This window comes from Leucopleurus acutus (genome assembly GCF_964270905.1).
Source record: "Leucopleurus acutus genome assembly, chromosome: 2".
NCBI classification, from domain to species: Eukaryota; Metazoa; Chordata; class Mammalia; order Artiodactyla; family Delphinidae; genus Leucopleurus; species Leucopleurus acutus.
In genome coordinates, this window is record NC_139143.1 from 137,346,492 (window position 1) to 137,372,926 (window position 26,435).

General features: G+C 42.1%; 2 protein-coding genes across 3 annotated transcripts in view; both read right to left on the bottom strand.

Moving 5' to 3' along the window:
* Positions 1–554: 554 nt before the first annotated feature.
* LEPROT (leptin receptor overlapping transcript) lies at positions 555–11,749 on the bottom strand. Its single transcript, XM_082833282.1, has 4 exons — positions 11,716–11,749; positions 6,467–6,542; positions 5,229–5,415; positions 555–1,859 (listed from the first exon to the last, which is right to left on the bottom strand). The coding sequence occupies exons 1-4, from the start codon at positions 11,729–11,731 to the stop codon at positions 1,743–1,745; spliced, it is 396 nt and encodes a 131-aa protein (XP_082689408.1). The 5' UTR covers positions 11,732–11,749; the 3' UTR covers positions 555–1,742.
* Positions 11,750–23,688: 11,939 nt separating this feature from the next.
* Positions 23,689–26,435, bottom strand: part of DNAJC6 (DnaJ heat shock protein family (Hsp40) member C6) — a gene marked incomplete at its 3' end in the record, with an annotated part of 152,503 nt that continues 149,756 nt past the window's right edge. For both annotated transcript variants that reach the window (XM_082833866.1, XM_082833867.1), the window contains exons 18-19: positions 25,309–25,485; positions 23,689–23,790 (exon numbers count right to left, since the gene is read on the bottom strand). In XM_082833866.1, coding sequence (XP_082689992.1) covers positions 23,689–23,790; positions 25,309–25,485 — 279 coding nt within the window. The remainder of the gene's footprint in view (positions 23,791–25,308; positions 25,486–26,435) is intronic.

Sequence of the window (26,435 nt, forward strand, 5' to 3'; positions counted from 1 at the left end):
AACACAAAGAAATTTTCATATTTTTGTTACCTTTTAAGCAAGGTGACATCAGAATAAAAACTTTTAAAATTAAGCTTTTCTTTTCTGTTAAAAGTAAAATTTATTACAATACAGTAAGTGTAAGTGTTATTAAAAATGCTGGTTAAAATTATAAAGTGTCTATATAATTTTTCTAATATAAATGTTGGAAATAACTTTAACAGTTCTATACGTACATAGTACACTGAAAACATAAAATCATGCATAAGGCTGAAATATCACTTTGCATATTATCCTTTTAGGTATCACTCTTGTCTTTTGCTCCCAGGATCATTCCAGAATATGAAGGGGTTACAAACTTCAAGCTTTCAGTGTTTTGAATGTATGTCTGTTATCACACATTAACAATGCTTTAAAATCACTGCTTACATTCTAATCACGTGGTTCTAGTTCCCATATTTCCCTTTCTCGATAGGCCTTGGACAAAAAGTTGAGCTAGAAAACCTGTGATTACAGGACCCAGCATGACATGAATTCTCAATGATTCATTTAAAAGTGGCATAAAGTGTTATATATATATATATATATTTTAAAAGTCCTACAGGACATGAAAGACAAGTACATCACATGTAAATAAAATTAAGCAGCTCACCCTCTGCTTGCTTACTTGGCTCCACGTCTCTATAGAAAGGAGAAGCCGAGCCATGAAGAAGATAGGGCAAATCAGAACTGCTGGGAGTGCGTGTGTTTAGCGGGGCTGGTGAAGGTGGGTGGGCAGCAGCACAGGGAAGGAACTGGGGAGAAATGTCAGATTATGAAGGGAAATGAAACAGTGTTACTTATCCATTCTTCCCCATCTTGCTAAAGCAGGGGCCGGTTCCAGCCCAGCCTCCCTCCCCTGCCTCCCAGTGAGGGATCTGTCCCCCCAGCACTGTGAAGGCAGCCACTGCCTTTCAGACAATGTGAAGCCATAGCTGTTGCCTACTGAGAACACTTCACAAATGTGAGGAACAGCCTATAAAGTATAGGTTTGGACATTTCATGAATTCCAAGGACAGTCTGAAGTAGGCCTCAACACGAGGGGCAGGGGAAACAGTTTTTACAAGCAGCTAACAGCCAGAGAGGCTAAGGGGTTCAGTCAAGGGGAAGGCAATGCTTCTTCCTTCATGACAGCGCTTCTCAGACTTTAATGTGCCTGCGATTCACCTGGGGTCTCATCAAAATGTATTAGGTTGAGGATGGGGCCCCAGACGCTGCATTTGTAATAAGCTCCTATGGACCACGCTTCGAGATGCTGATGCTCTTGGTCTATGGACCACACTTGGAGAAGCAAGAGTCTGCAACATAAAGAGGGAGCCGCCTCTGTCTTTCTGGGCCACAGGTATATCTTGGAAGTCCTGGGCAGAGCTAAAACAGCCCCAGTGCTATGTGCCCACCCAAGCACATCCCCGGGCCAAAGGTGGAGACGCAGCACACTGAGTGAGCAACTGTCTACAAGACTGAGTTAACGTATTTTCTGAGAGCACCAGGACTCTATGAACAGCTAAACAAATAACATAATTCAACTTGAGTAAATGGAGAGGTCTACTGGCTGGGAATAAAACTAACCTTTTCCCCATGTAGTCCTCCTTAAAGTGAACATGATTACAAAGGTATAAAGAAACAGTATATTAAATTTCATAGTAAAAGGCCACATGTGCACACATATACATACAGTATGAATTCTAAGAAATTAAATGCATTTAGTCAGAATAGAGCACGTGCTACCACTGCTCCCAGCTAAAATCATCTCCTCTTCCAAATACAAGGAAAAAACCTTGAATTGTAAGGAAAATCACTGCATTGCCTGCCAGCACCAGGCCACAGGCTCCCCACTTGATCTGAAACACAAAAAAAGAGGATTAAATCTTTACTTTCTTTATACTGTATTCTTTGCAAATCTGTTATTTCCTGCTTTAGAAACATCCAATGAAATATTACATAAAACTGCTAAAAGGCTTAATAATCTAATAGACAGGAGAGAGTGAACTGTTCAGTAATTAGTCTAATTACTTCGTGATGCTTATTAATTAAGTCTGGTATCATCCTTAACGTTTTCCCCATTAGACATAATTCTATACTTGTTTCAGTAGACAATGACTGCCTTAAGTAAAATACATGAAGCAAGATTACAAAGGGTCCAATTACAAGATTGGGTACTCAAAGTTCTGTATGTATTGCCTTCTTTCATGAAAATAGGAATTGGAGAGTTACAGATTGATTTGTTTCTTTTCTAGGCAAGAAAAGGTTTTAAATAATACTCTGCATGCAAATAAAAAGAGCTTTCCAGCAGGGCAGATAGCTTTCCAGAGGCACAGTTGGGGATGAGAGTACCCTCTAGTGGGCATTTTTTGTTTTAATTTAACAAATAGAAAACATCAATGAAAGTTTCCTCATAAAACGTGATGCAGTATTTGAAAGGTAAAAATAGAAATCTTTAGGGCAAAATTTAAGAAGTACTAGTCTAAGGCACAAGAAAAATAAGATAATGAAAATATGACATCTAAAACCTTCCATGCAGACTTCCCTGATGCCGCAGTGGTTAAGAATCTTGCCTGCCAACGCAGGGACGGGTTCGATCCCTGGTCCAGGAAGATACCACATGCCGCAGAGCAACTGAGCCTGTGCACCACAACTACTGAAGCCCATGTGCCGCAACTACTGAGCCCACGTGCTGCAACTACTGAGGCCCGCACTCCTAGAGCCCGTGCTCTGCAACAAGAGAAGCCACTGCAATGAGAAGCCCATGCACTGCAATGAAGAGTGGCCCCTGCTGGCCGCAACTAGAGAAAAGCCTACGTGCAGCAACGAAGACCCAACACAGCCAAAAATAAATTTTAAAAAAACAAAAGACTTCCATGCTTCTGTTATCCAGACAGAGTTCAAACTGGCCTGGCATTCCAGACCCTTCCCAGTCAGGCTTCCCCAGCCTTTCTATCCTCAATCTCAACCACTCCCTTTTTGCTCCATCATATTGGACTGCTCTTTATTCCACATACTGCATTTTTGCACTTGGATGCCATTCCATACAATAGCCTTCCCTACTTTACACAAAACATTATTTATCCTTAGAGGCCACATCAAATGCCAGTTGTAATTTCTCTCTTCTCGGTGCTCCTATGGCATTCTGATCATGTTTTAATGACCACGCTTGGTATATTTATAGTACACTTGCCCATCAGGCAAGTTTCTGTGCTCTTTGAGAACAGAGACAGTATCTGGTTCTTATTCTTAGTGTCCTATAAATAGCATATGCTCCAAAGATGTTTACTGCATGAATAAATAACACTTGTGCAGATCTGATATTCAATGCCCCAAGTAAGAGTTTCATGAACTTGAAACAGTATGTAATTGGGGGAAATAAAAGCAAATAGTATGAAAGACAGTGAATGTCAAAGAACTGAATAAATTATACCCATAATGTGTATTTCAGAGACAAAAAGAAAAATATTATATTTGATATCGATGAAATAAGGTGTATATTTTATGTCAAGACAAGAAAAAATTAAACATAAAATTTTTCTCTGCCTGTTTGGGCCTCCTCCCTCCCCTTCAGTGTGTACTGTGCATTTGCATTAACCAGACTTCCTTCGGAGATAATTTTCCTTTTTAATCTCATAAAGGGTCACAACTGCTTAGGAGATAACCTTCCTTCTTAACCCTGTAAGGGGCCACGATTACCCATGACCCACTACTTACTTTATACATGCCAATCTGGATTGCATAAACTGTCAATAGTATGTCATTTGATATATAACCATTTGTCTCTAAAACTTATGTAACTGTGCTTTGATCTCTAACATGTGGAACAGTCGTCTCCTGGGTTATAATCCTCAGGTCGGCTCAAATAAAATTTTCCATTTCTTTTTTAGTCGATGATTGATTAGTTTTTTTCTTCAACAATATGAAGATGTCATCTTATTCACTGTATCGTCTAGTAGCTGTACAGTTGTCCCTCAATATATGCCTATTGTGTTGAGGACTGTGTCTATGATCCCATTTGCAGGAGAAGAATTTGGTATGTTGTGATTTATAATAAGAATTTGGTCTTTGTCCCCATTTCTTGCACAGAGCTTCTAAAACCCTTGGAATTTCCTAAGTGATGAGAGTGGTAAAGGTGACTTTTTTTATGTGAATGAGGTAACTTTGGAAAGCACCTAAGGATGGAAGCCGGTTGCAGGAGGAGACAACCATGGGACTAGACAGTTAGAACTTTCAGTCCCACCCCCAACCTCCAGGGACAGGGGGCTAGGGGGCTGGAGGTTGACTCAATCTCCAATAGCCAATGGTTTGATCCATCATGCCTGTGTAACGAAGTCTTCATAAAAACTCAAACGGATAGGATTCGGAGAACTTCCAGGTTGATGATTTGCTGCTCTGGGGAAAGTGGTACCCTCAGAGAGGTCATGGGAGCTCCATGGTCTTTCCCCACACCTTGCCCTATGCATCTCTACCATCTGGCTGCTTCTCAGTTATATCCTTTTACAACAAACTGGGAATCCAGTGAGTAAATGTGTTCCCTGAGTTCTAACAAATTAATCGAACCCAAGGAGGGGGCCATGGGAATCCCTGATTTATAGCCAGTCAGTCAGAAGCACACGTAACAAGCTGGACCTGTGACTGGCGTCTGAAGAGGGAGGCAGTCTTGCGGGACTGAGCCCTGAACCAGTGGAATCTGCTGTTATCTCTAGGTAGACAGAGTCAGAATTGAGCACAACTGTAGGACACCCAGCTGGTGTGTAAGACTTGCTCCTCAGTGGTGTGGGGAACAACCCCCCGAACCACACACACACACACACACACACACACTCACACACACACACACTCACACACACACACATTGGAATTAGGTGATCAGGACCCCTTTTGATGTTGACTTTGGAACTAGCAGAGTATTGCTATAGTAGTCTCTGGATGGCCCTACAATAAAAGGTAAGGATTTCAGAACAATTCTAGAAAATAGCTTACAGTAGAAAAAGCAAGAAATCACTTGGTCTGGCTAAAAGTTGTAAGAGAAACAAAGAAAGCATTCTGCAAACATGGGCAAGATACTGACAGGTGGCTCTAAAGTGGGGGAATAGAGAAACTAAAAATATGCCTGGCCTTGAGGCTTAAGTCAGAGCAGGGGAAATGAAATTTGTGGTTCCAGACGCAGGCCTGTGGAGTAAACTCAGCAATAACTGGGCAAAACAATAGACAACAAAACTTACCACGGCCACACGAGCAAGAATAACAGGAAATCCAAAGGCAGAAACAACAATTCCGGTAGTGAAAAAATAAGCCAGTTCCCGACAGGCACTACTTGTTGCATCGGAGTCATATGTTGCTCGTTTGGCAATGAAATAGGGGATGGGAGAGATGGCATGGAATATCAGGACAAACAAGGGCCAGTAAACACTGTTGGTTGCACCCAGAAGAAACCCAAAAGGAAAAGTTACAGTTACATCATAATTAAAGATATATTGCTGTTTCAAAGTTAATATTACTTTAAATGTCTAGGTCAACAATTATTTTCATTTGTCACTATTAATACATGAGATGATTTCTACCAGGAACAGTTAAGAAGTAGCCATCATTAAAAATTACTAGTCCATTAATCTGTAGATAACTTATATTGTGTTAAGAAACAACTACACAATGTAAAATCTAGAATCTTTATTGTTTTCTGTATTATTGAGCTGTCATTTCTTTAGGGACAGAATCTTAACTCAGTCATCTTTGCTTTCCCTATAGAACATAGCACAGTGCCTTGCACATGCTAATTCAATAGAGATCTTTTGAATGCACGCAGGTGGAAACTTTCGCTTGCTTGGAATAAGACCCAGATTCCTTGCCCTGGCCTACAAAGCCTCACATGATTTGGCCAATTTCTTCCATTCATTCTGTGTCATCTTCCCTTCATTCGCTCAATCTGTAGCCACACCAGCCTTTCTGTTCCTTAAACACTCCCTCTGCCTGAATGCCCTCCCCTGACTCATCAAGCCTGATAAGCTTATTTATCCACCAAGTCTCAGCTTAAAGACAACCTCTTCCATGCAGCCCTCCCTGACTCTCCCAGGGAAACTCAGATTTACCTTCTCAAAGCTCTCACTGTACTTTGTACACTCTCTACTAGAGCTGTCAGCTTACTGACTGGACTGTTTACCTGTCTCTCACTCATAACTAGAACTGTAAACTCGTTGAGGACAGGACTGTGTTTCTTCTTTCTTGTGTCACCAGCTGGTCCAGAGGAGGTTTTCAATAAATGCTCATTAAATGAATACATCAATTTTAAACAGAGCTTTGGTCTGCACAAATACAAGTGACCCAGGAAGGGACTGGGTTCATAATTTGGACTTCATTAACTCATCGGTTAGAGCTTGGTGCTAAACTGACCAAACTCCCTAATACCCATACTAACAGTGACAAAGACACACAAAAAATAGTTCTTTTGGAAATGATAACTTACCCATAATCCTCTAAGGCACATCCCAGCATAAGAAAAGTCAGCCCAATAGCCCCACTGAAGGATAATGCCACAAGAGCTGTGAAAAATAAAACCAAGAGTTATAGGTCCCCGTGGTTGTCAGAGACTGGGGGCGGGGGGAGAGGAATGCGGAGGGACTCTTTTTGGGTTGATAAAATGTCCTGGAATTAGAAAGTAGTAATGGTTGCACAACCTCGTGAATATACTAAAACCCACAGAATTTTACACTTTAAAAAGGTTAATTTTATGTCATGTGAATTATATCTCGATTTTAAATGTTTTAATAAAAAAAAGAATGCAGTGATTTACTTATTTCATTGGTTAATGTTACATTTGACTAGCAAATGACCACCTATGTGCATTTTTAAATCATCAGGTGGCGAAAGAGCTCAAGCCTTTCCAGTACTCAACCCCTATCTAACATATGAATTCCCTCTATATTTGTCCCAAGAGCCAGCCAGCCAGTTGATACAACTCCACTGAAGGGAAACTCACTACCGCTGAGGAAGGTCATTTCATTCTGATAGTCTTTAAATGCTGAAAACACTTTTTCCTTAAATTGAACCCCAAACTGCCTCCTAGCAATATATACCCTTTGATCATTGTGCCCTCCAAACCACAGTGCTTCAAGTATTTGAAGATTGGTGCTTCCCAATTAGTGTCCCCTGAATATTTATTCCCTGCATCTGTTACACTAATCTTTGAGGAGGCAGGAACATGCTTGTTTTGTCCACTGCTGAGTGGGAGACGGAATGTGAGTTGTTAAAAAATCTTGAGCTCTGAGTCACCAACATGGGTTCAAATCTTAACTCCGTCACTGACTGGTTGTGTGACCTTGGGTAGAAGGTGAACCTCTTTAAATCCGATTTTTCACCTGTAAAATGCGAATCATGGTGCCACCTTATTAGGGAGTTTATGGGAATCAAATGAGATAATCTATGTAAAGTGCTTGGATGTGCTTTGATAAAGGTAGCAATCAAAAGCACAGGACACTGAATTATCCAAATATTCCTCTGAAAAAACCCCATAATACTCAAAATTAGTCACTGACTAAACTAATTAACATTTTGATTGCTTCCTTTTACTTTTTTTTTTTTTTTTTTTTTTTTGCGGTATGCGGGCCTCTCACTGTTGTGGCCTCTCCCGTTGCGGAGCACAGGCTCCGGACGCGCAGGCTCAACGGCCATGGCTCACGGGCCCAGCCGCTCCGCGGCATGTGGAATCTTCCCAGACCCGGGCACGAACCCGCGTCTCCTGCATCGGCAGGCGGACTCTCAACCACTGCGCCACCGGGGAAGCCCGCTTCCTTTTACTTTAAAGGCAATTTGGGGAGACTTTTATAGGAAGATACCAAGGTGATTTTAAAACATCTGGGAGTATACAGATGGTAGGGGACAAGGAAGCACTGTCAGTTTTATGTATTTTTCCATTTAGCACATGTCACTTTTGGGAAAAAAAAAATGTACAAAAGTAACTTGTCCCGTATTGTTTCATTACAGATGGCCTTTTCCTCATTGGCTTTGTCCCCTGCCTGTGCCTGGTCACCTGCACTACTCTGTCCTCCGGGAGACCATTCAAAGCTAGGAATCATAGATCTCTTCCTTCTGTTCTGGGACACCAGTCACTCAAAGGTCACAATATCGCCAGTGGATGTTCTTTACCCCCCTTTTTCTTTTTCAGGAATTGCATCCTCGGCCATCTCTTAAACTTGGAGCTAACCAGGAATAGAATTTCATCTCTCTTGTCACTTTACACTCTTGCTGGGACATTGCATTCAACCCAAAGCTCCCTGGTACCACAAGGACCCAGCTACATCTGAGGCTGCAGCCCAGAGCAGGTTCTAAGAGCTTGGCCTGCACCTCCAACTCCAATCTGGACTTCTGTGGGTAGCCAACAAGGACTTCAACTTCAACATGTGTAAAACTGAAACAACCCCACCTTCTCCTCCCAAACACACACTTCTTCCCTTTGAAGGCTCTATCTTCAAAGACCGACACCAACCCTACACTCTGTTTTCTAGAAAATCAGTAAGTCAAGGTGACTCAGTCTCCCAGACCTCACTCAAACACACTGCTGAAGACTGAGTGATTGGGCTTCCCTGGTGCTGCAGTGGTTAAGAATCCACCTGCCAATGCAGGGGACATGAGTTCGAGCCCTGGGCCAGGAAGATTCCACATGCCACGGAACAACTAAGCCCGTTCACCACAACTACTTAGCCTGCACTCTAGAGCCCGCGAGCCACAGCTACTGAAGCCCGCGGGCCTAGAGCCGGTGCTCTGCAACAAGAGAAGCCACCGCAACGAGAAGCCCACGCACCGTAACAAAGAGTAGCCCCCGCTCGCCGCAACTAGAGAAAGATCGCACACAGCAACAAAGACCCAACTCAGCCAAAAATAAATAAATAAATAAAATTAAAAAAAAAAAAAAAGACTGAATGATTGTGTCCCTCCCCCCAAATTCATATATTAAATCCTAAAGTCCAATGAGATGGTGTTAGGAGGTGATAAGGTCATGAAGGTGGAGCCCTCGTGAATGGGATTAGTACCCTTATAAAAGGGGCTCCATAGAGCTTCCTTGCCCCCTCTGCCATGTGAGGACACAGCAAAAAGATGGCTGACTAGGAACCAGGAAGCAAGTCTTCACCAGACAACAAATCTGCTGGCACCCTGATTTTGGAGATTCCAGCCTCTAGAACTAAGAAATAAATGTTGTTTAAGCCACCCAGGTTATGGTATTTTTGTCCTAGCAGTCCTAAAGGACCAAGACAACCACCTCTTCTCTTGTGCCCCCAGCTACTGTCCCCGTGAAGACCCTTATCATCTCATGCCTGCCTTCATCTCATGACTCTGCCAATCCATCCTCCACACAGCAGACAATGATGTCTCAAATACATAAAGCTGGTGTCACCCCTTCACAGTTGCTTTCACAGCCTATGAGTTGTTTGAGCACTGGAGGCGCACCTCTGCCATTGTTCTAGCACTGGAGGCGCACCTCTGCCGTGCGTCACATGTTCTCTCCCCTTGGAATAAACTCTGCCCTCACCCCATCCTTTGCCAGGTGAAGCCTTACTGATCTTTTTAGATTCAGGTCAAGAATTGCCTCTTTTGCGAAAGTGGTCCCCTTCCTCCCTGGAGCAGGGTTCAATAATCCCATCTGTATTAATTTCCCAGGGCTGCTATTAATAATGTACCACGAACTGGGCGGCTTAGAAGAACAGAAATTTATTCTCTCACAGTTCTAGGGGCTTGACACCTGCTCCCTCTGAAGGCTCTAAAGGGAAGACCCCTTCCTTGCCTCTTCCTTGCCTCTTCCTAACTCCTGCAATCTCTGCTCCTCCCTGGCTCGCAGTTGCATCGTTCCAATTTCTGCCTCTGTCTTCATATGGTATTCTTCCTATATGTCTCCATGTCCAAATTTCCCTTTTCTTATAAGGACACTAGTCCTTGGGTTAGAGTCCAACTAATCCAATATCATCCTAACTTGATTACATCTGCAAAGACCCTATTTCCAAATAAGGCCAAATTCACAGATACTGGGGAGTTAGAGCTTGAACATATTTATCTGGGGGACACATTCAACCTACAACGCCATCTTTGTGCTCCCATTGTATCTGAGCACACCTTAGACATTTAAACAGTAACAATTATTTCCAGCTCTGTCAAACAACAACTTCTCATTTATCTTTTTATTCCAAGCCTCAGGCATACAGTAGTCCCTCTTTAAAAGTTGAATAATCTGCAAAAGGCTTCCTTTCCTTAGTCCTTTTCCATTTCATAGCCTATCTTCCTTGTTACTGTATCACAATTTCTAACACATTCACACATAAACATTATTATGTGATAGTTTCCGGGCATGACTAAACACAGTGTAGTGCTGATACTTGTCATCTGCCTTCTGCATTGGCTTCAAATGGATATATTTCACAATGGACACTATCCAAGTAAATCATGTTTACTAAATTAATGCCGAATATAAAAGTCAGCCAGAAATAATTTTAAAATGTGTCTGCTACTAACAGTTTCACACTCAGCTAAATTTCATAGTGAACACACACATGTGTACAAAGACACCCATACGCATGTTTACAGCACATGTTGATTAACTGGAGAGGGAAGATCTTTGCGTACAAATATCAAGGATAGGAACTCCCACGTGGAAAGAGTTATGCTACTCTATTCTAAAGATGAGAAATCTAAGGGTGTCCTACCAAACCAACAGGAAGCCTTCCAATAGCCTCTCCTAGAACTGCCATTCCCCATTCCTCTGAAGACAAATAGATGAGGGAACTGGTGTTCTTGGTACCCCTTTTTAAATCAACTGCCCCATTCAAAAACACGTACTGCACAAAGACCTACTGTATAGCACAGGGAACTATATTTAATATTTTGTAATAACCTATAAGGGAAGAGAATCTGAAGAATACATAACATACATACATATACATTTATATATATATATATATATATATATGAATAGCTGTGCTGTAGACCGGAAACTAACACGACATTGTAAATCAACTACACCTGAATTTTTAAAAAAGTCCTGCACAAACACTACCTTCTTGTCTGTCCATAAATGAATAAAGGCTGATGAAAGCAGCGATAAAATTCCACCTAATCTACTCTCCACAATTAAGACAAATACAGCATTTCAGGGCGCTTTCTGCTGACACCCGCCTGCAGCCAACTCTGCCTAGTTGGAAAAATCATCGGGAACAACAGATTTAAGTGCCCCAATGCCGAGACAATGGTTCCTCTGAAAGAATCGGGAAACTCGGCGAAGCGGCAGGAAAAGGGAGGAGAGGCATTAGGGTGGACATGTCAGGAAGTGAAAGCCCAGTTTAAAACTCGGCAGAGGAGGGGGTGGGGGGACGCTCCCAGGAACTGGGAAGGAACCAGGGAGGTGATGCCCCCGGGGCTAGCCGGGGTCTCCCAGGGAGGGACTGCTCCCGGCGAGGGCTCCGCCTGCAGCGACCCGGACACTCCGGGCGAAACGTGAAGGCCAGTATCCTTGCAGAAAAAGGGTTGAGGTTCCCCAAAACACGTCTCCACCCGTACCCCAAGGGGCGAAGGAAGCAGGCGAGCTGCTTCCCACCGGGAAAGGAGGGAAGGGTGGCAGGTCTGAGGGAGGCCGTTCCCCACCCACGCGCTGAAGGCGCAGCTCCAGCCTCATCCCAGAGCCGAGGCGGCGATCCCACGGCAGGACCAGCGAGCCGGGGACCTCGGATGTACCTTTAACGCCCGCCATGTCTCCCGAGCTGGGGCCGCGGCTGCTTCCGGCTTCTTGCCACGGCCCCTGCCCCCGCCCAGGCCCGGTCCATGGCCGTACCTAGGGTGCCGAGCCCGCCCCGCCACGCAGAGCTCCGCCCCTGCCGAGCCAGATCTCCCCCGTCCCCGCCGCTCAGAACCCCTCCCCTGCCGGTTCCTATAGATCTTCCCCACGGCTCAGCCACCCAGAGCCCCGCCCCTACTGGTCTCCACCCCCGCCACTCTGAACCCGCCCCTGCCGGTCTCGATCGACTGTCCCCCAGGCCCAGCCACTCAGAGCCCCGCCCCTGAGGGTCCCGATCTCCGCCTCCCACCCCCCTGCCCAGCCACCCAGAGCCCCGCCCCTGCCGGTCCGAGCCCGCCCCCGCCACTCAGAGCCCCACCCCGCCCCGCAGAACCCCGCCCCTACCCCGATCGCGCTGATAGGCTTGCCACGCAAACCCTCTTTCTTTCCGTAGCCGCGACTTTGCTCCACTAGCTCTCCTGCTAGGTCCTAAGCATATGCATAATCCCGGACTGGCCCCACGCTCCTCTCTTCCATCTGTGGCTGGGACCCTGGCTGCGCCGAACCGCTAGGTACGCGGGCCCAGACGCTCACCCACAGCCCACCAGGACGCGTCCAGCACGGCGCGGAAGGAATCTCTGCGTGAGGGTGGAGAAGATGGAGAGAGGACTCGGAAAGTTACAGTCGGTAGAGGAGGAAGGAATACCCTCTTACTCTGGCATTACATTCTCCAACCCTAGCGTGCGTTTGTGTGCCTGTCTGCGTTTACGTAGCTGTGGCTATGGCGGAGGTAGGGATGGGGACACCAGAGAAGAGGCCCCAAAGATCCTGTTTGTCTGGCCTTGCCTTGCTTAATACCAACTTGAGCACTTTTCGAGCACTAGCGTTTTCTTCGTTACACCCTGGTGTATCTATAGAGACAAAAACCAATAAGCTGTTTTGAGTCTGAGGCTTTCATGAACCTTTAAATAAATAGCTATTATTTTTATCCTTGGGGCCTCAAGGTCTGTAGGTAACCAAGGCCAATTTAGACTTCAAAGGGCCATTTCGTATTTTTCTTACAGGAACAGAGAGTTCTCTTGGTGGATACAATCTGCAAGAGACGTTAAACACTATCTGGTCCAAGCGCTTCATTTTACCTTTACGGAAAGAGGCTCAGAAGGGACAGGACTTGCCTGCTTCACACAGCTCTTTGGAGAAGGTTGGATTATGGGCCACTTATCTCTTATTCTAGCTGAGAAGCCCTCCACCTTATGGTGCTGCGCCTCTTCTATTGCTTTTTCTTAATTTTCAACAGGACTGAAAGATAAAGGGGTTCGTGGGAATCCAGGTTCCCCTGACTGTATAAGTACAAATTCTCACCACCAGCACCTTTCAGGATCCCTGCTCGGTTCCCTTCCCTTTTTCAAAACTGTACACTGAGCATATTATTGTCTCAACACAACGTTTAATTACTTGTGAGTTTATTTTTCTAGCTCCTCCCATTTCTCATAGATGGAAAGTACACTTATTAAAAACTGTGTTGCTCTGAGGGTTGCCAGAGGAGAGGGGCGTGTGAAGTGGGGAAAACAGGTGAAGGGGATTAAGAGGTACAAATTTCAGGTTAGAAGATAAGTTAAGTCATGGGGATGTAGTATACAGCACAGGGAATATAGTCAATAACACTGTACTTTGTATAGTGACAGATGGTAGCTAGACTTATGGTGATCATTACTATGTTGTACACCTGAAATTAATACAATATTGTAAGTCAATCATACTTCAATTTTAAAAATTAAAAACAAAACTTTATCACACACCCATGTATGCACCACCAAGACTTAGAAATACAATATTATATATACAGTTGAAGACTCCTGTCATCCCCGCTCAATTCTATTCCACTCCTATTCTCTAAAGAGGTAACTATTCTTAATTTATTTATAATTCCCATACATACTTCTATCCTTTTATAATATAAATGTATAAAAAAATTGTCTTGCACATGATTACATTTTGTATAGATGGCATCATACATGCTTCTATAATTTGTTTTTTCCCTCAACACTGTTTTTGAGATATATTGATAGTGATATAGAAAACTCTAGTTAATTCATTTTAAGTGCTGTGTAACATTCCATTAAATGACTATACCAGAAAACAAACAAACAATACTGTGTTGCTAATCCCTGGCTCACTGCAGAGCTTGCAGATCCAGAATTACACTGCATTCTTTACTTTGTAGCCGGCAATCTATTCAGGGTCATTGAGAACTTCTCTTTCCCTATGCTGAGTTAAAGCACTCAGGGGAAAGTGCCTACCACCCAAACCCTGGAAGCCTGGGTTTTTGCTCCCGTACTGAAGTACAAAACTGCACTCATGAGAAAGACTCTCCTTAATTGATGATTTTCCATGGGGTCAAATCTCCCATTTCCCCTTCCATTCCCAATCACCCAGCAGGTGTCTAGAAAGCCATATGTAAGGGTTTGCTGAAGCCTTCCATGTCAGCCTGAGGTCAGTCCCGTGGAAGGGAAATGATTTTGGAGAAAAGTGACATTACTTCAGAGGCACAGCTTGGTTTGAGTACTGCCTTGGGCTTAGTAGTTAGAAACTGGAAGATAGTGAGAAGCAAAAAGGTAAGGAGTTTGTCCCAGGGTAATGTCTGGAATCAGAAAAATGCAGAGACATTGTCTCCAACAACTTTTCTGCCCATACCAGCTGTCCTTTCCAGTTTACAAAGCACTTAAAAGAGAAAGCCATCTTGCCAGAGGCTTTAACCATCCTGAGAAATCTACTTTCCTCTTGCCAAGTGTTCACTGAAAAACTGTTCTTCTACTTACCCATTCTACATTTCCTCAACAATTAAAGAGGGGCCTGTATTGAGGGGGATTGGTTCAAGATGGCGGAGTAGAAGGATGTGCGCTCTCTCCCTCTTGTGAGAGCACCAGAATCACAACTAACTGCTGAACAATTATTGACAGGAAGACACTGGAACTCACCAAAAAAGATACCCCACATCCAAATACAAAGAGAAGCCACAATGAGACGGTAGGAGGGGCACAATCACAATAAAATCAAGTCCCATAACCGCTGGGTGGGTGACCAACAAACTGGAGAACAATTATACCACACAAGTCCACCCACTGGAGTGAAGGTTCTGAGCCCCACGTCAGGTTTCTTAACCTGGGGGTCTGGCAACGGGAGGAGAAATTCCAAGAGAATCAGACTTTGAAGGCAGCGGGTTTTGATTGCAGGACTTCAACAGAACTGAGAGAAAAAGAGACTCCACTCTTGGAGGGCACACACAAAGTAGTGTGCGCATCAGGACTCAGGGAAGGAGCAGTGATCCCACAGGAGACTGAACCGGACCCACCTGCTAGTGTTGGAGGGTCTCCTGAAGAGGTGGGGGGCAGCTGCAGCTCACTGCGGGGACAAAGACACTGGCAGCAGAAGTTCTGGGACATACTCCTTGGTGTGAGCCCTCCCGGAGTCCGCCATAAACCCCATCAAAGAGCCATAGTCTCCAGTGCTGGCTTGCTTCAAGCCAAACAAAGGGAGAGAACTCAGCCCCACCCATCAGCAGACAACCGGATTAAAGTTTTACTGAGCTCTGCCCACCAGACCAACACCCAGCTCTACCCACCACCAGTCCTTCCCATCAGAAAGCTTGCACTAGCCTCTTATATAGCCTCAGAGGGCAGACAGCAGAAGCAACAACAACAATCCTGCAGCCTATGGAACAAAAACCACATTCACAGAAAGACAAGATGAAAAGGCAGAGGACCATGTACCAGATGAAGGAACAAGATAAAACCCCAGAAAAACAACTAAATGAAGTGGAGTTAGGCAACGTTCCAGGAAAAAGAATTCAGAATAACGATAGTGAAGATGATGCAGGATGTCAGAAAAAGAATGGAGGCAAAGATTGAGAAGACGCAAGAAATGTTTAACAACGACCTAGACGAATTAAAGAACAAACACCTAGAAGAATTAAAGAACAAACAGATGAACAATACAATAACTGAAATGAAAAATACACTACAAGGAATCAATAGCAGAATAACTGAGGCAGAAGAACGGATAAGTGACCTGGAAGACAGAATGGTGGAAATCACTGCTGCAGAACAGAATAAAGAAAAGAAATAAAGACAGCCTAAAAGACCTCTGGGACAATATTAAATGCACCAACATTCACATTATAGTGGTCCCAAAAGGAGAAGAGAGAGAGAAAGGACCCAAGAAAATATTTGAAAAGATTATAGTCAAAAACTTCCCTAACATAGGAAAGGAAATAGCTACCCAAGTCCAGGAAGCGCAGAGAGTGCCAGGCAGGATAAACCCAAGTAGAAACACGCCAAGACACATAGTAATCAAACTGACAAAAATTAAAGACAAAGAAAAATTATTAAAAGCAACAAGGGAGGGCTTCCTTGGTGGTGCAGTGGTTAAGATCTGCCTGCCAATGCAGGAGACATGGGTTCGATCCCTGGTACGGGAAGATCCCACATGCCGCGGAGCAACTAAGCCCGTGCACCACAACTACTGAGCCTGCGCTCTAGAGCCCGTGAGCCACAACTACTGAGCCCATGTGCCACTATACAGAAGCCCATGAATCCAGAGCCAGTGCTCTGCAACAAGAGAAGCCACCACAGTGAGAAACCCGCACACTGCAGCGAGAAGTGGCCCCTGCTCGCCGCAACTAGAGAAATCCCGCATGCGCAACAAAGACCCAATGCAGCCAAAAATAAATTAATTAATTTAAAAAAAAAGCAACAAGGGAAAAATGACAAATAATATAAAAGGGAACTCCCATAAGCTTAACAGCTGATTTCTCAGCAGCAAATCTACAAGCCAGAAGGGAGTGGCATGATATATTTAAAGTGATGAAAGGGAAGAACCTACAACAAAGATTACCCAGCAAGGATCTCATTCAGATTCGACAGAGAAATCCAAAGTTTTACAGACAAGCAAAAGCTAAGAGAATTCAGCACCACCAAACCAGCTCTACAACAAATGCTAAAGGAACTTCTCAGTGGGAACACAAGAAAAGGACCTACAAAAACAAACCCCAAACAATTAAGAAAATGGTAATAAGAACATACATATTGATAATTAGCTTAATGTGAATGGATTAAATGCTCCAAGCAAAAGACAGGCTCGCTGAATGGTTACAAAAATAAGACCCATATATATGCTGTCTACAAGACACCCACTTAAGACCTAGGGACACACACAGACTGAAAGTGAGGGGATGGAAAAAGATATTCCATACATATGGACATCAAAAGAAAGCTGGAGTAGCAATACTCAGATAAAATAGACTTTAAAATAAAGAATGTTACAAGAGACAAGAAAGGACACTACATAATAATCAAGGGATCAATCCAAGAAGAAGATATAACAATTATAAATATATGTACACCCAACATAGGAGCACCTCAATACATAAGGCTACTGCTAACAGCTATAAAAGAGGAAATCGACAGCAACACAGTAATAGTGGGGGACTTTAACACCTCACTTACACCAATGGCCAGATCATCCAGAAAGAAGATTAATAAGGAAACACAAGCTTTAAATGACACCACAGACCAGATTTAATTGATATTTATAGGACATTCCATCCGAAAACAGCAGATTACACTTTCTTCTAAAGGCCACATATGAAAAATCCACAGCAAACATCATTCTCAATGGGGAAGAACTGAAAGCATTTCCTCTAAGATCAGGAACAAGACAAGGATGTCCACTTTCGCCACTGTTATTCAATATAGTTTGGGAAGTCCTAGCCATGGCAATCAGAGAAGAAAAAGAAATAAAAGGAATACAAATTGGAAAAGAAGTAAAACTCTGTTTGCAGACGACATGATACTATACATAGAGAATCCTAAAGATGCCACCAGAAAACTACTAGAGCTAATCAGTGAATTTGCTAAAGGTGCAGGATACAAAATCTCTTGCATTTCTATACACTAACAACAAAAGATCAGAAAGAGAAATTAAGGAAGCAATCCATTCACCATTGCAACTAAAAGAATAAAATACCTAGGAATAAACCTACCTAAGGAGGTAAACGACCTCTACTCAGCAAACTATGACACTGATGAAAGAAATCAAAGATGACACAAACAGATGGAAAGATATACAGTGTTCTTGGACTGGAAGAATCAATACTGTGAAAATGACTAAACTACCCAAAGCAATCTACAGATTCAATGCAATCCCTATCAAATTACCTATGGCATTTTTTACAGAACTAGAACAAAAAATCTTAAAATCTGTATGGAGACACATAAGATGCTGAATAGCCAAAGCAATCTTGAGGGAAAAAAACGGAGCTGGGGGAATCAGGCTCCCTGACTTCAGACTATACTACAAAGCTAAAGTAATCAAGACAATACGGTACTGGCACAAAAACAGAAATACAGATCAATGGAACAGGACAGAGAGCCCAGACATAAACCCACCCACATATGGTCAACTAATCTATGACAAAGGAGGCAAGGATATACAATGGAGAAAAGACAGTCTCTTCAATAAGTGGTGCTGGGAAAACTGGAGAGCTACATGTAAAAGAATGAAATTAGAACATTCCCTAACACCATACACAGAAATAAAATCAAAATGGATTAAAGACCTAAATGTAAGACCGGACACTATAAAACTCTTAGAGGAAAACATAGGAAGAACACTCTTTGACATAACCACAGCAAGATCTTTTTTGAGCCACCTCCTAGAGTAATGGAAATGAAAACATAAATAAAGCAAATGGGACCTAATGAAACTTAAAAGCTTTTGCACAGCAAAGGAAACCATAAACAAGATGAAAAGACAACCCTCAGGATGGGAGAAAATATTTGCAAATGAATCAACAGACAAAGGATTAATCTCCAAAATATATAAACAGATCATGCAGCTCAATATTAAGAAAACAAACAACCCAATCCAAAAATGGGCAGAAGACCTAAATAGACATTTCTCCAAAGAAGAAATACCGATGGCGATGAAGCACATGAAAAGCTGCTCAACATCACTAATTATTAGAGAAATGCAAATCAAAACTACAATGAGGTATCACCTCACACCAGTTAGAATGGGCTTCATCAGAAAATCTACAAACAACAAATGCTGGAGAAGGTGTGGAGAAAAGGGAACCCTCTTGCACTGTTGGTGGGAATGTAAATTGATACAGCCACTATGCAGAACAGTATGGAAGTTCCTTAAAAAACTAATATGACCCAGCAATCCCACTACTGGACATATACCCTAAAAAAACCATAATTCAAAAAGACACATGCACCCCAGTGTTCATTACAGCACTATTTACAATAGCCAGGTCATGGAAGCAACCTAAATGCACACTGACAGACTGATGGATAAAGAAGATATGGTACATATATACAACGGAATATTACTTCGCCATAAAAAGGAACAAAATTGGGTCATTTGTAGAGAAGTGGATGGACCCACAGACTGTCATACAGAGTGAAGTCAGAAAGAGGAAAACAAGTATCATATATTAACACATATATGTGGAATCTAGAAAAATGGTACAGATGAACTGGTTTGCAAGGCAGAAATAGAGACACAGATATAGAGAACAAATGTATGGACACAAAGGGAGAAAGTGGGGTGTGGGGGTGGGATGAATTGGGAGATTGGGATTGACATATATACATTAATATGTATAAAATAGAAAACTAAAAAGAACCTGCTGTATAAAAATAAATAAAATTCAAAAAATAAATAAATAAAATAAAGGAAGCAACTTTCACATACACACACACAAAAAAAACCCCCAGAGAGTAAGACTTTAGAAGCTGAACCCTATCCCCAACTTGCCATCAGTGTTACTTAGAAGTATATCCATGTCCTCTGTCACACTGTCCAGGACTACACAGGACTTCTTGGATAAATTTTTATATTCTCTCCTTGCATTCAATTCTCTCACACTATGAACTAGGTTTTATTATCTCCACTTTACAGATGGGAAAAACTAAAGCTCAGATCAAGCCCTAAACAGTTTAAATATGAAGTCAGACAGTCAGCACTTGAACTGTTCTCCATAGTAGATCTTATGCACTAAGAAGGCAGGAACTGCCATAGTAATTAGAAATAACATCCCTTAATGTTTAACAGGGCAATCAAATCCATTTATTGGTTTGATCTTCCCATACAGTATACACAAAATATTGGTTGAATTCACAAATATTAATAAAGTTCACCATATATAGTATCATCTTTCCCTATCCTACAGAAAAGAGCTAACCTCAACCTCAGCTCTGGGTAAACCTCTCTGTGCTTCCATTTCCTGAGCTAGGATTTACAAAACATGCCTCTCAGAACTTTTTGCAAATTAAATGAGAAAATGAATATATATAACAGCACCTAGGGTAGTGCATTCAAGATAGAGGCAGTGGCACCCTATCTGCACTGGGGTGGCTCTCAAGTCAGTGCTTAAGTTAAACGCAAGTTCGATGCAGCACTATTGTAATCAGTCAGTGTTAATTTTCCTTCCTCAATCTTCACCACCACTTTTTTACACATAGCCACTCCCTTTATAGAACCTACAATGTAAGTCCGCCATTGTATGCAGACAGATCTCTGTCAGCCCAGGGAGATAGAAAAAAGGGCTAAGGGACATTTTACTTCTGGTTGCCTTTTCCCACGCATGTTATCCACTCCCTATACCACCTGAGGTTTCAGTGTAATTCCAGCCCCAGTACCGACCTGCAGTGATACTTTGTTTTATCGACTATCAGTAACAATAACAGTAGCTACTATTTAGTGAGTACCTACCCACTTGATTAGGGACAGTTTATATACACAATCCCTAATTCCTCCATTGCAGGGTTGCTAGAATTGTCTCTGTTTTACAAGCAATAAAATTAAGATTTAGCGAGTTTAAGCAATTTGCCCAATATAACAGTCCTTAAGTGGAAAAACCAGGATTCAAACCCAGTCTTTTCGTCTCAAACCAACATTGTACCATTATGCTGAAACACCATGGTTTATGTATAGAACAACCAAAACCTGTCTACTTGACCTAAATTCCCCAATAGATGTTTCCAGCAGGGAAACTGTCCTGTTGCTGCGATAGCTGGTTCTGGAATTCAACTTGCATGTTCATTCCTTATACAAGAAGTGTTTCATCAGCATCATTAGGGTCTAACTTGAACGTTCTTCCAGACAGAGACACAACGCTGATAGTTCAAATGCTTTTGACTTGCAACATCTGCTTCCAAATGAACATGCTGCTTCTCTTCTTAAACACCTAAACGATCTGTTTTCTATGACAAAGTCTCCGACTCCCAGGATCAATCCCTTCGCCTCAGCACACAAATGAATTAATATCCTAGCTAGAACACCAGGATTTCTATGCTGATTCTTTTTGAAACATAGCATTCATGCAGCATGATCGAGTGTGTCTGTAAAAAAAAAAAAAAAAAAAGTGTGTCTGTGTATGGGGGCAAGGGTGGCAACGGGGGTGGTTAAAGTATAAACCAAGAAGTCCTGTCAGATCATGTTTTGGTGCAAATGTATTATACGCTTTTCATATTCTTTCTCCATAACTTTTCTTAAAAGTGAATCAGAAGGTATAATTCAAGCTTGTCATCATATTCCCATGAGTGCAAAAATAACTTACATTTCTACAAATATTTTTGAGCCTTTTAATATACATTACAAATATTTTAGACCAATCACATTTTGTTGGTGTAACATATTTACAAAACAAAAAATATATTACAATAAATATGAACGAAACAGTGAATCTGATCAACAACGAGCTCTGTCACAACCAGGTATTTAAAAGGAATGCGAAAACCTGTTGGTCTGCATATGTTAAGAGTTTTGAGATGAATAGGGGTCCAGAATTATAATGTATCCAGAAAAGAGATAGGGAACGTCCCAAATTTAAGTTAGGTAAGATTCTTTCTCATTGCTAATTACATAATGTTTAATGATGTTTTAAACTGTGAACATTGATGAATTATCCAAACATGATACAAAGCTAATATAGTTCTATCATTTCAAAATGTATGTGACATTCACATAATATCCTTTTAATTATTATCATTATATACTGTAGTTCACACAATATCTACAAATGTGAATGAGAAAAAAGAGTCACAGCAACATGTCTCACATTCCAGTTTTAAATAAGACAAGCACATACTGCATCAAACATTATTTTATGTTAATAAATAACACCTAGTTTTTTATGGTTACTTTGAACAGTTTACAGCTGTATATTTAAAAAGAGAACATTTTAGGCGAGTTTCACATTGTCAGCAAAAGGTAAAATAAATAATGAATCTTTATAACAAAAAAAAGAAAGAAAGGAAAGGAAAGGAAGAAAGAAAGGAAGGAAGGGAGGGAGGGAGGAAGGAAGGAAGAAAAGGAGAGAGAGAAGAGAAAGAACGAGAGAGTTGTATATAGAACATAAAGTATTTTTGACATGCTGCTTTTCTGGTACAGTCTGCCACAAGAAAATGAAAATAGAAACAAAAAAATGATTGTCGTTTAAAAACAAGTTTTGAAAGCTTTCTACCATACCGAGCACGAACCTTTTAAGACTAGAATGGAGATCTTTTTTGCCATCTGCTTTGCATATATATCTTCTGCACACTGTGTGTGTGCACACCCAAAGAGATCTACTAAAGTCACAGGCTAATAACAACTGCTTGCCCCTTAAAATGAGAAACAGCCAAAACACTGAACTGAAATCCAACCAGTCTGAAGGCTGCAAAGGTTTCAGCCTTGCTTTACTTTCACAGATGTCCCTGTGTGACTGTTGTTCCTGTGGACCCCCAGCAACTTTTCAAACAATAAACCCCACTGTAATAATCCAAGGGGTCCAATTTCCTCAGGTGGGAAAAGGAACCTGGTTCCTCAAAAAGCCAGTCCTGACAAGCCATCGGACTCAGTCTGAAGGGAGCTCGGCTCTCTCTCTGCAACTGCCCCTGTCTGGTTACTAGTGGTTAGTGTGTTGTCGTCTATTCTCTTCCCACAGCTACTCACAAACCCGGAGGACAAGGGGGTCCATACTACACATCCTTCCTGATCGACTGTGAATGAGCCAAACTGCTTCACAACCTGCTCCCAGCAAAGAGCATTTTCTCTGCTAAGCAAAAGGAAAAGCGTTAAGCCTAATGGCAAAATTAGAGGTTTCCTTCCAATCAGGTTGTTGTTACGGTATTAAGACTTTTTGTTCAAGCATCCAGTTTTCTAAAGGGAAAAGAAGGTAGCAGCCCAACTTTCTGACCAGGAATACAGATTTCTACACTCTCAGAGTCCCTATTTTTCTTTAGCCAGCATTTTCACGAAATTTTAGCTTATCCAGGAAGCGTTGGTAGTAATCACTGGATTATAATATAATCACTTCCCACATAATTCAGGTTCTTTTACATCTGTCAGTCCTCTTGACCAAAAGAAGTATACAGTATTATGCTAGAGACCATAGTAAATTTCCACTGAAAAAGATACTTGGTGCTTGTGTTCCTGGAGTCTATGTGAAGCCATTGCTCAAACAATATCTTTCCAAGAAAATATGAAAACCATTTAAGTCCACCATGTAATCTTATTATTAGAACTTTTGCTCATCGTCCTATCCTCAGACATTGAGATGGGTGCTATGCCTTTGGTGGCCTCTATTTTCCATTCCCCCACAAAACGCTGAGTAGGCTCCCCAAAGGGCAGGCTGGAATGCTGTAAAACTCTGCAAGCTCATCGGACTAAAAGTTCCTCTCCTGCTTTGGACCTTTTATGGGGGGGATCTGAGAAAACAAACATCCACATTCCTTATCAATGAGGAATTAATTTACGAGTAACTTAACAGTTAAGTACTGGATACACGTTGCTGGAGTTTTTTGGTTCACCTGTGAAAACCTCAGAACTGTGACACACACTAAGCATTAGCACAGGTCTGCAGCAGAGATGGAAAAGCTCATACATTAATACAAGGGCTTTTGGCCTTGATTTTCAAATTCAGACCAGGCATCATTGAGCTCCATGAAAATCATCTTTGCATATTGTTCATAAGGTTGCCCAGTAGCCTATGGAAAAAAAAAAAAACACACACACACACATTAGATACCACAGACCAAAGTTTTATTTCTATTAAATTTTTCACTGCTAATATGTGGGCTCTAAGGAATTGAAATGTTTTTCTATTAGGCCATTTCTCTTTTTACAGCCCCATCTACATGCCCCTAATTACTATGACCTCCCCAGAAAGCCCTCCCCCTAGGGATTCACATTTGGTAGTAGTGATCAGTCACTGAGTAGGTAACAGAGAAGTTACTGGGCAGCACAAAATGTATCTCCATTTCCAGAATTATCTATCAAATGACAAAGGTTCATGACTGCCTATCTCCAATTGATCAGCTATATTTTGAAAAACACATTTCCCCATTTCTTTTTTTTTTTAATAAATTTATTTATTTATTTATTTTTGGCTGTGTTGGGTCTTTGTTGCTGTGCGCGGGCTTTCTCTAGTTGCGGTGAACGGGGGCTACTCTTCCTTGCGGTGCTCAGGCTTCTCATTGCGGTAGCTTCTCTTATTATGGTTGTGGAGCATGGGTTCTAGGTGCACGGGCTTCGGTAGTTGTGGCACAGGGGCTCAGTAGTTGTGGCTCAGGGGCTTAGTTGCTCCACGGCATGTGGGATCTTCCCGGACCAGGGATCAAACCCGTGTCCCCTGCATTGGCAGGCGGATTCTTAACCACTGTGCCATGAGGGAAGTCCCCATTTTCCCATTTCTGAAAAAAGTTCTTGGAGACCCATAACATAGGCATATAGTTTGTGAATTTTTCTGGGCTGTTTCCCTTTCTCTTTGATTCACTGAAACACGTTATTTCTTTAATACTATCCAGATTAGTCACAAGAAGTGTGGAGAGATGAAAATCAAATATATCAAATTCAAGTACGTGTTCCCAACCAGGACTTCAGTCACAGCCTCACATCATAGGACTGGTATCCTCAGTCCACAAGACAGCAAGGGACCCAATTCTGTCAGGGAGGTTTCTGTATATTATGGTGATCTCAACTGTGCCATCCAGTAGCTGAAGTTTCTGACAACGTGCAGCACGTACATGTGTACGTACTTCAGTGAAAACATAAACTGGCATAATCAATATAGTGAAGCGTTTAGTTCCATTCTGAGTATCTTGTTAATTCTCACCAAGTTTGCCAACTACGTTCTAAAGCTTTTTTCACTTTATAATCCTGGCTAAATATCCTGCTATATCTCTAAAGGAGAACATTTTCCTGTCCAGCTCTTAGCCCACCCGTAAGTCAAGACACAGTTTGTATCTGTTCCCTGAAAATTAGTCAGTGGTGAAGCTTACACCTAAGGAAGGCCCCTATTCCATTATTTGTAATATATTATTTGATTCCTTTTCTTCTGTTTCATAAAGCGTAACTATTTGTTTAAATACCTTTTTGGAGCCCATGGGATTTATTTTATATAAATGGTCTAAGCAACAAGTTGAAAGTATGCTGCTTTGACGCATACTTGTAAACGAACGACAGGAGGCCCAGACACGCGGTGGCGGAGAGCAAGCTGTACTCACTTTATCTGGATGTACCACCAGCACAGCCTTCCTGTACACCTTCTTCACCTGCTCTGGTGTGACCAGGTCTGCCATGCCAACTGGTTTCCACTTAGTCTCCCCAGCCCACAGCATGGTATGCATCGTGGACAGAAGGGCTCTGATATTTCTCTCTTTGCCTTCAATCCATTCCAGAATCTGTAAACACAGGGGCAATTAAGAGATCCAAATGCTCTCGAGTCCAGAGGGTCTCCACTGTGACTCTGGAAACCCCTCCCGCTCCAGCAACGTCGAGTACCTGCATACTCCAACCTGCCCTCTACCTGCTTTTCTTCCTCCACCCCCGACCTCATCTTTCTGGTTAACTCTTCATCATCCTTCAAGAGCCTGCTCAGGAATTTCATACTGCTCTGCCTTTGAGAGTTTGAATACTTTCCTTCTTCTCTGGCCTCCCCCCCGAGTTAATTACTCACTCCTAAAGTATAAACTCCATGAGTGCCCACACCATGTCTGTCTGGGTCCCTGCTAGCTGCTCCATCTAGTATAGTGACACAGAGACACTAAAAAAAAAAATCCCTTGGAAAAAAGAACAAATTTCTCCGGGCTAACTTTTAAACATGCTTCTATCATAATATGTGTGACACTTTATTGTAATCATGTGTTTGTCTTTCCCTGCCACTAGGCAGACCTGTTTGAGGAAAGGTAGTGTTTTTAACATATCAATGTAACTCAGAAATCAAATAGTATGCCTGGCATGGAACAGAGCTCAAAAAGGTTGTTAAATGAGTACATTTAGTCATTCATTCCAACTATGAGCATTCATAGTTTGAATCTTCATAGTTTGAACAAATGAGATGATTAAATTGAAGGGTTTGTAACAATGCATCAGCATTTAGCACATAACAGAAGCTCAGTCGAGGTAAATGATGGCTACTCTCCCAAACGATTTAATACCCCATACCAACTAAATAACCAAGCATGGTTTAAAAGACATAAATGACTTCCTTTTATAGAAAACTGTCAGAGTTTACCTAATGAACAAAGGTTCTTGAGATGGAGCACAAGGTTTTTGGAAGGAATATAAAACCTTTTGGACGTTGTATGAAGTGCAAAGCAAATACAAACAAAGGATCCTATATTGTACTCCA

Excerpts from the sequence above, each read along its gene's own strand:
- LEPROT (XM_082833282.1), bottom strand. Across the intron at positions 5,416-6,466 it reads TGTGCCTTAGAGGATTATGG|TGTTTACTGGCCCTTGTTTG; the intron begins GTAAGTTATCAT and ends TGCAACCAACAG. Across the intron at positions 1,860-5,228 it reads TTCTTGCTCGTGTGGCCGTG|ATCAAGTGGGGAGCCTGTGG; the intron begins GTAAGTTTTGTT and ends TTTGTGTTTCAG.